Source organism: Nicotiana sylvestris, chromosome 1 (genome assembly GCF_000393655.2).
Source record: "Nicotiana sylvestris chromosome 1, ASM39365v2, whole genome shotgun sequence".
Lineage (NCBI taxonomy): Eukaryota > Viridiplantae > Streptophyta > Magnoliopsida > Solanales > Solanaceae > Nicotiana > Nicotiana sylvestris.
In genome coordinates, this window is record NC_091057.1 from 166,442,356 (window position 1) to 166,452,275 (window position 9,920).

The 9,920-nt window shown below is 36.0% G+C and overlaps 1 protein-coding gene across 1 annotated transcript; it reads left to right on the forward strand.

Moving 5' to 3' along the window:
- The first annotated feature begins 352 nt into the window (after positions 1-352).
- Positions 353-2,272, forward strand: LOC104237493 (LOB domain-containing protein 19). Its single transcript, XM_009791647.2, has 2 exons — positions 353-705; positions 1,846-2,272. The coding sequence occupies exons 1-2, from the start codon at positions 433-435 to the stop codon at positions 2,056-2,058; spliced, it is 486 nt and encodes a 161-aa protein (XP_009789949.1). The 5' UTR covers positions 353-432; the 3' UTR covers positions 2,059-2,272.
- The last annotated feature ends 7,648 nt before the right edge of the window (positions 2,273-9,920 follow it).

A 9,920-nucleotide genomic window follows, 5' to 3' on the forward strand; every position in this document is an offset into this window, starting at 1 on the left:
TCCAAAGAAGGTCCAATCCACAAGGTCTATTATACGCAACTTTACCCTGCTTTTCTACAAAAGATCCTATTTTCACCGTTCGAACCCATGACTTTTTGGCCACATAAACAAACTTTACAAAGTCCATATAAATATGATGTAAGAAATAAGATTCAAGGAAGTAGCATAGCTGTCTATCTAGTGACCCACCACCAAAAGCTTCAATATTTTCTTATCTAATAGGAGTAAATTAAAGTAGAACTACTTGTATGTAGTACTAACAAACAGCGACAAGTAGTCCTACCTACCTTCTATAATTGAATAAATACCTACATATCTCACTCACTCCAAATCTTTAGCTTTTTCTCTGCCTTCTCTTCTTCATTCTCCATACCCCACAAAATTGAAAAAACTCTCTGCAAAAACAGAAACTGAAACTAAAGTTCAAAAAATATGAGCAGTGGACCGTGTGGTGCATGCAAATATCTTAGAAGGAAGTGTGTAAAGGGTTGCATATTTGCACCTTATTTTGATACAGAACAAGGTATGTCTCACTTTGCTGCTGTCCACAAGGTGTTTGGAGCAAGTAATGCCTCCAAGTTATTACTTAGCATTCCGGCAAACAAGCGTCTCGAAACTGTTATTACCCTCTGCTATGAGGCTCTTGCTAGAGTTAGAGACCCTGTTTATGGCTGTGTTGCTCACATTTTCACTCTTCAACAACAGGTGCTTGTTTTTTTCCCCCTACTGCTTAACTATTATGTAGTAACTGAAAAATAAGACAGGTTCACTGCTGTGGTTTTTTCTTAGGTTCCTCTTTTCTTACTATACTACCAGTTATACTTGTGTTTTTCACAAACTTGACCAAATAAAAGAGAAACTGATTTATTCTTTTAGATGGCACTGTGCAAGAAACTCATGAATTATTCAAAGATAAAAGTCATTTTTTAGATCAACTATGGTACTAGTTAATGTTTTTTTAGCTGGCTGTTTGTATGAGTTGATTATTAGTGAAAACCCGCTATTCATTTTAAGCTAACATTTCTGAAATGATGCAAAATTTGTGTGAGAGTGAACCACCCCACCTCCCCTTTTTTTTTTTTGGTTTATGCTGACTTGTAATAGATTAATGTAATAGTTGATTGATGTGGACTTTGTATAGTGTTTTCTTGCTTGCCGGGGCTAACAAGCAACACTAATCAACTTTACCAGCTCGAGAATTTGACTTGCCTGCTTTCTCTGATTTGTTGTCTTTCGTGGAAGTCTACAAAATATTGTTAAAAGTGCTGAGCGGAAGTCTTGATTTGGCATATTCAATCAGATGCAAATAGGTGTATATATTTGTATGAGTAAATTTTTGTTCAATAAATTTTTTACACCATGCGCTATTGTACGTTACCCATTTTTTAACTCTATTTATATTATTATGTGACTCTAAGATGAATCAATGAACACATACACATTACTTATGTTGGGTGGGTTAAGATTAGTTATTATCATTGGAAGATTACAATGTTCTTTTCGTTAGAATAAAATAGTACTGTTTGAAGTGTCCATGATAGGGAATTAATTAATATAGAAAATGTTGACTTCCTGAAAACGAAATTAGACTTTCTGAGGAAGTGTCCTGCAGTTTTGATCTTATCAGTTAGCACATGACTAAGTTTTTAATATATGGGAGACACCCATATACATTCTAAATTGAACTAGTAATATAATTATCAGTAATTTTCATGCTAGTACAAGGCATAAACTTTATGGTTTACTATAATAGATTTATGAAGAGATATCTTTCTCTACTCTGCTGATGTTCTAGTGCTTTGCCTGAAAAATGTAATTGTTTGGTTTTTCATATAATACGTGTAGGTTTTGACATTGCAAGCAGAGTTAGCTTATGTTCAAGCCCGTCTTTCCACCCTGCAATCTGCTTCTTCAGAGGTGGCAGCAACTTATTCTAACATATCATCGGTGTCTATGGATCCTTTGTTCGATACAACAGGCTTTCATCATGTGTTAGATGAAGAACTGGAGAATTGTGACATCCATTCTGTTGCTGTAGATTTCGTCTCTAGACGCTAATCTAGAGTTAGGTTCAGGTCTTCAATTGCCATGACGAAGATACTTAACTTAGTTTTTAACTCTATGAAGATTATCATTTAACTCTCTTTTGTTTATATATGTAATCATTTTAGTTCTTCTCTAATCAATGCTAATTGTGTTTGATTCTAATCTATGGAACTTTTTTCTTGCATAGCTTTTAGTCTCTTGCTTATGAATAAACTAAATGGAAAGGACTATATATGATTTGTTGGATTTCAACTTGGCCTCATTTTCATTTCCTGGTAACGTCAACTTGCATTAGTTTCACCATAGATTTCATGGAAACAAAAGGTTATGACAATAAGAACCGAAAAAAGGGATTATTAGCCAAGAAGTTTCCTATAGCAAAGGTATACACCCTATTTATTATAAGTCAAAATTATTTTAAAATATTTTATAGCTACTTTTTATATTTTATAGTAGCAAAATAGGTATTTATGGTATATACTACCATTGAAGCGTGAAATACGCTATTTATATTTTTCCTCTCTCTTTCTTTTAATTAACACACGATTCTCTCTCAGAATTTTTCTTCTTCCTCTATCTCTTCCTTCTCTCTCTTCGAGCAAATACCTGCTTACTGCAATTGAAAATACTTCTACAGTTGGGAGAAAGAGGAGAAAGACGGACCTTTTCTTCAAAATCAGATTCCTCCATAGCACGGAGGGGCTCGTCGCTCTGAGGCTAGGGCCACTGCGCGGAGAGCAAAAATGATGTCGGAATAATTCGAGTAGAGCATGGTTACTATAACATGAACGACGGATACTGCAATATTTTCTACGCCGGAAAAGATTTTGAGGGCCGGGGTTTCTGTTGTGTCTCTATTTTTAGGTTTGATACAATGTATACAATATTTTGCTTTGTTGGAAAATGCCATGTCGACGAACTTTCTTCTCTTCTTTGCTATTTAGTCACATACAATTATACAAATACATTGTATTCTATATAAATTCACTCAAACACATTATATTTTTCTATAAATACATTATTTTTTGGCCTATATTTATGTATTTCGAAGGTGTGTATTTTTTTAATACAGCTGAATACAGGATATAAACATTGAAATATATTGAATACAAATATTGAAATAGAACAAAATATAAACAGTGAATACATTTCATTTTAAAAAGTGAAATACAGTAAAATGCATTAAATACAAATAAAAATACATTAGATACAACCAATGAAATATACTGAATACAATAGTAATAACATGCATTAGGAATAACTAAAATAATGTTAATACAAATACATTTGAATATACTGAATACAAAATAGCGAATACAGTAAATAAAAATATTGAATCTAATGAATGCAACAATAAAAAATAAATATTGAAATACACTAAATATTAGACAGCTAGACAGACATATTTTTAAGGTGATTGTCCTTACTGTATTCATAAATACATGACACAAATACATGTGAATACAGTCGTGTAACCCCCTATTTTTTAGGTGACTTTTGCTACTATATTCATGAATATAGTAGCGTGAATATAGTGTATACACTACCGTAACAACTGAATAGTAGCTATAGGAAGTAATTATGTATATGATAGTTAGGAAGTTAATAGCCTCTAAACAATAGTGGTTTTTGTAAATTTCTAGAAAAAGTTCTAGTAAGAAAATTATTGATATCTTTACACAAATAACTGGTCATATTCATTATTCTTTTAGTCATATACATAAATTATACATTGATTATATACGATTATACATATATAATACATAAATTATGCATATATTTTACTCATCGGCCATTTTTAGTTGAACTAGTTGAATGACCTGCTATTTGGGTTAATTGTTCAATATTTATTCGCGTTAATTTCATCATATTCACTTAACTTTTACTTTATTACAATAAATTACCAAACTATTTCTTTAAACAAAAAGTCACTCAACCTTGGCTAATATATTACAGATAGTCACCAAAGAAGTTTTGTAACGAAAATGTCACTCAATTTTGCCTAAGTATCTTGGAAATAATATCTATATTCATTGTTACCATGGTTCATTTATTTTTTCCCCTACTGAATTTTTGTGACACTTAGGTAGAGTTAAATAATCTTTTCAATAAAAAAGTTATTTAGTGACTTTTTGTGATACTTCGGTAAAATTTTACTTTGCCGTTAAATATACTCTAGAAAAGTAATTAGTATACAATAATTAGCTAAAACTATCAATGTATAAAAATTAAATCATTATTAATTTGTCACGGCTAAATGCTCAAGTCTATTGGATTAAAAATAATGAAAAACTGAAAATTAATAGACGTCTGAAAAATTAAAGATGTCAAAGTTGAAAGAAAGAAAAGACGAGAACTGAAGATTAACCCACAATTATAAACTATGAAATGAACATGTGATGTCAATGAAGAAAGAGTCATACGAGTAATCAAAGATTTATCTTATAAACTAATCATATAATACGTCACTTTGATTATGTATTAATCATCTTACAACTAATCAGAATCATAACTATGATAAGATACACCGCTAGGAAAAGCAAATTTATAACATTTTATCATGATATACATACACACAAAGTAAACAAAGAAAAAAATATTTTACATCACTAGAAGGTGCTTTTACGTTATTTAACAAAAACCATCTTTATATGTATAAGCATTTGGTCCTTTGCTATTGTTAACAAAGTCGTTCGAGATGAGTCATTCTATTGTAGATCATAGAATGAAAAGCAAATAGAGTGATCTACACTTGACTGCTAGTGGATTGAATTAATGAGTTTAAATTAATTAATTACAAACTACTTAAACTAAAAAGAAATAAAATGAGAAGAGAAGACAACAACTCAATATTCAAACCAAAATAAATACTTTACCTCATTAGAAGAAGTTGCTGGATTGTCCTTTTTTTTTTCTTTTTTTTTTTTTGCTAATAAAGATAGTTATATTAGATTAAACAGAAAGAGTAGCAGAAGTACAAAGGGGAACTGTTCGAGCTGTAAAAATCTCAGAACAGTCCTTATTGAAAGCATGTAAAACAAAGAATGGGGAAGACATAAAACATAGGGGATGCCACGACTATTGGCCATCAATATGAGCTAAAGTTTCAATAATTAACGGACTATAATTATAAGAAAGAGCAAGATGCAAGCCTAATAGTAATTGTCACGACCTGAACTTCCACCGTCTGGATTGTGATGGCGCCTAATATTGAACCCGCTAGGCAAGCCAACGTTACTGATTATTTTTCCTTTTTACCTTTACCTTTAACAATTTACCAAGTTAATGTAAAGAAACATCGTAAATAGAAATGCGGAAGAACAGAGTTTAACAGTTTAACTTAATACCAATACGAAATCCATAATAATACTTCACCCAGAACTGGTGTCACAATCTCACGGACTATCTATGAATACTACAAATAGTGGTCTGAACAAAGAAAATACATGTCTGTCTCCGAAATAGATAAGAACAGAAAGAAACAGGATAGAAGGGGACACGAAGGCCTGCGGACGCCTGCAGAACTACCTCAGGTCTCCGCTGGACTGAAGGCAGCAACCTCTAACTATGGTTTGTATGCTCCAGTACTGGGATCTGCACAAAAAGTACAGAGTGTAGCATCTGTACAACTGATCTTATGTACAGGTAAGTTTCGTGCCTAACCTCGGCGAAGTAGTGACGAGGCTAGGACACAACAAATATCATAACTTGTGCAGTCAAACAATATCTAATAAAATAACAATAATAGAAACTAAACAGAGATTAACGGGAAGGGGCAACATGCTATGGGGTATACCAACATAAGGAAACACAGAAATAACGGAATGAAACAATTAAGACACTTGAACCGATAACAACAAGTAATCACAACAAACAGACAATGAATGCATGGCATCACCTTTCGTGTTTTTACTCTCAATCCTCACCACGCAATCAACAATGAAAATGTGCACGGCATCACCCTTCGTGCTTTATCACTCTTCATCACCATATGAATATTAGAAATGTGCACGGCATCACCCTTCGTGCTTTATCTCTCTTCCTCACCATATGCATCAATATCAATGTAAATGCATGGCATCACCCTTCGTGCTTTATCACTCTTTCCTCACCATATGCATAAGTATGAATGTTCACGGCATCACCCTTCGTGCTTTATCACTCTTTCTTCACCCAAATAGTGGAAAACAACAACATCCTGGCAAGAGAATCAACAATAAAAATAAATACATCCCGGCAAGAGAATCAACAATAGACATAAATACGTCCCGGCAAGGGAATCAGCTATAACCAATCTCGTTCTAACAATTAACTTCACAAAATAAACCTCAACTTGAGCCAATACTCAAAAATAGGCAAATGCCGAAAAATGATCATAAGTCTTACTGAATATGGATAATCATCAATCTAGGCATGGATAGTACTTAATAAGAATCACACGATCACAGTATAAGACTCACAGACATGCTCGACACCAACGTATAGATGCTCGTCACCACACTTATACATCATACAACACTAACACGTAGCAAATAAAACACAACACTTATTTCCTCAAGCTAAGGTTAGACAAAATACTTACCTCGATTCTACGGCCGCAAATCAAGCCTCAATTATTGCTTTCCCTCTAGATTTCCTCTCCAATTCACTTGTATCTAGTCATAATTAGCTTAATAACATCAATAAATGCTAAAGAACTCACACCCAATGCTTTATTATAATTTTTCCAACATTATCCCCAAAAAGTCGATAATCGACCCCGGTCCCGCTTGGTCAAAATCCGAAGTTCGGACCAATATCCGATTACCCATTCACCCCCGAGCACGGATATGCAATTGGTTTTGGAATACGACCTCAATTGAGGTCTAAATCCTTAAATTTAAAATTCCCAAATTTCACCCAAAAACACCCAATTTCCCATGAAAATTCCTAGATTTTGTGATGAAATCTTGTAAAAAGATGAAGTAAATTGAAAGAAATGAGTTAAAGGTGTTTACCTATGATTTGGGGAAGAACCTTTCTTTGGAAAATTGCCAATGGGAGCTTAGGGTTTGAAAATTTGAAAGAATGAGTTGAAATCTCATCTAAGTTATAATTTAAACAGTCGAAGTTATCGCATTTGCGATAACAAGTTCGCAAATGCGAACTCGCAATTGCGGCCAAGGCTTTACAAATGCGAAGGTTGGCATGTCCTCCTGCCTTCGCGAATACGAACATTGTTCGCAATTGCGGCTACTGTGCATGTCACATTTGCGACGATGAACTTCGCATTTGCGAATGTCCCCTGCCCAGCCCAATCTTCATAATTATGATGAACCTTCTCAATTGCGGTACTCGCAAATGCGAAGTCTGTAGGCCTGTAATCACACCAGCAATTTCCTTAAGTCTCAAAACACTCTGCGGCCTATCCAAAACTCACCTGAGCCCTCGGGGCTCCAAACCAAACATGCACGCAAGTCCAAAAATATCATACGGACTTGTTCGTGCGATCAAATCATCAAAAGAACATTAACAACTACGAATTTAGCATCAAAATCAATAAAATTCTCAAGAACACCTAAAGTTACTATTTTCACAACTAAGGGTCCGATTTATATCAAATCAAGTTCGATTCTTACCAAATTTTACAAATTCGACATAAACATCATTTTAAACCTGTACCGGGCTCTGGAACCAAAATACGGGCCCGATATTATCATATTCCATCATTACTCAATTTCCAAACTCCTTATATTTTTTAGTTAAACAATTTTCTTCAAAATTTTATTCTTTGGCTAGGGACTTTGGAATTCAATTTTGGGCATACGTCCAAGTCCCATATTTTTCTACGGACCCTCCGGGACTATCAAATCACGGGCCTGGGTCCGTTTATCCAAAATATTGACCGAAGTCAACTTAAATTTAAATTTAAAGGCAAAATTGGCATTTTTTCAAATTTTCACATAAGGGATTTCCGGAAGCACGCCTAGACTACACACGTAAATCAAGGAGAGAAAAATGAGGTCTTGAAGGCCTCAGAACCCCGAATTGGGTTCTAAAATACGAGATGGCCTTTTGGGGTCATCACATTCTCTACCTCTAAAATAGTCGTTCGTCCTCGAACGGACATAGAAAAGTATGTGAGTCGGGGAAAAGATGGGGATATTGACTCCGCATATCAGACTTGGACTCCCAGGTCGCTGCCTCAACAGGATGACCTCTCCACTGCACACGAACTAAAGGGAAATTCTTCGATATCAACTGACGAACTTGCCGGTCTAGAATAGCTACCGGCTCCTCCTCATAGGTCAAGTCCCTGTCCAATTGGACAGTGCTGAAGTCTAACACATGAGATGGATCGCCATGATACTTCCGAAGCATGGACACATCAAACACTGGATGCACATGTGATAAACTTGGTGGCAACGCAAGTCTATAAGCCACCTCTCACACTCGATCAAGAATCTTAAAAGGACTGATGAACCTAGGGCTTAGCTTGCCCTTCTTCCCAAATCTCATCACGCCCTTCATGGGTGACACCCGAAGCAACACTCGCTCTCTAACATGAATGCCACATCACGAACCTTACGGTTGGCATAACTCTTCTGCGTGGACTGAGCTGTACGAAGCATATCCTGAATGATCTTAACCTTGTCCAAGGCATCCTAAACTAAATCTACACCCAACAACCGAGCCTCTCTCGGCTCAAACCACCCAACCGGAGGCCGACACTGCCTACCATATAATGCCTTATGGGGAGCCATTTGGATGCTCGACTGGTAATTGTTGTTGTAGGCAAACTCTGCTAATGGCAAGAACTGATCCCAAGAACTTCCAAAGTCAATAACACATGCTCAGATCATATACTCCAAAATATGAATAGTACGCTTGGACTGCCCGTCCGTCTAGGGATGAAATGATGTATTAATCTCGACCCGCGTACTCAACTCACGCTGCACTACCCTCTAAAAATGCTAGGTAAACTGCATACCTCGATCAGAAATGATAAACACGGACACACTATGAAGACGAATGATCTCACGGATATAAATCTCTGCCAACCACTCAAAAGAATAGAAAACTGCCACAGGAATGAAATGCGCTGACTTAGTCAGCCTATCCACAATAACCCACACTGTATCTAACTTCCTCTTAGTCCATGGAAGTCCAACAACGAAGTCCATAGTGATACGGTCCCACTTCCACTCAGGAATCTCAATCTTCTAAAGCAAAACACCAGGTCTCTGATGCCCATACTTTACCTGCTGATAATTCAAACATCAAGCTACATATGCCACAATATCCTTCTTCATTCTCCTCCACCAATAATGTTGTCGCAAGTCCTAATACATCTTAACGGCGCCCGGATGAATAGAGTATCAGGAACTATGGGCCTACTCTACAATCAACTCACGAAGTCCATTCATATTAGGCACACAAACACGACCCTGCATCCTCAAGACTCCATCATCTCCGACTGCAACCTGCTTGGCACCTTCTTGTCGCACTATGTCTCTAAGGACAAGCAAATGAGGATCATCATACTGCCGATCTCGGATGCGCTCAAATAATGAAGAACAAGCGACTGTGCAAGCTAGAACACGGCTGGGCTCAGAAACATCCAACCTCATGAACTAATTGGCTAACGCCTGAACATCTAAAGCAAGCGGTCTCTCACCGACCGGAATATACGCAAGGCTGTCCATACTGGCCGACTTCCTACTCAAAGCATCGATCACTACATTGGCCTTCCCCGGATGATACAAGATGGTGATATCATAGTCTTTCAACAACTCCAACCACCTTCTCTGCCTCAAATTGAGCTATTTTTGCTTGAACAAGTATTGAAAACTCTTGTGATCTGTGAACACCTCACATGACACGCCGTATAAATA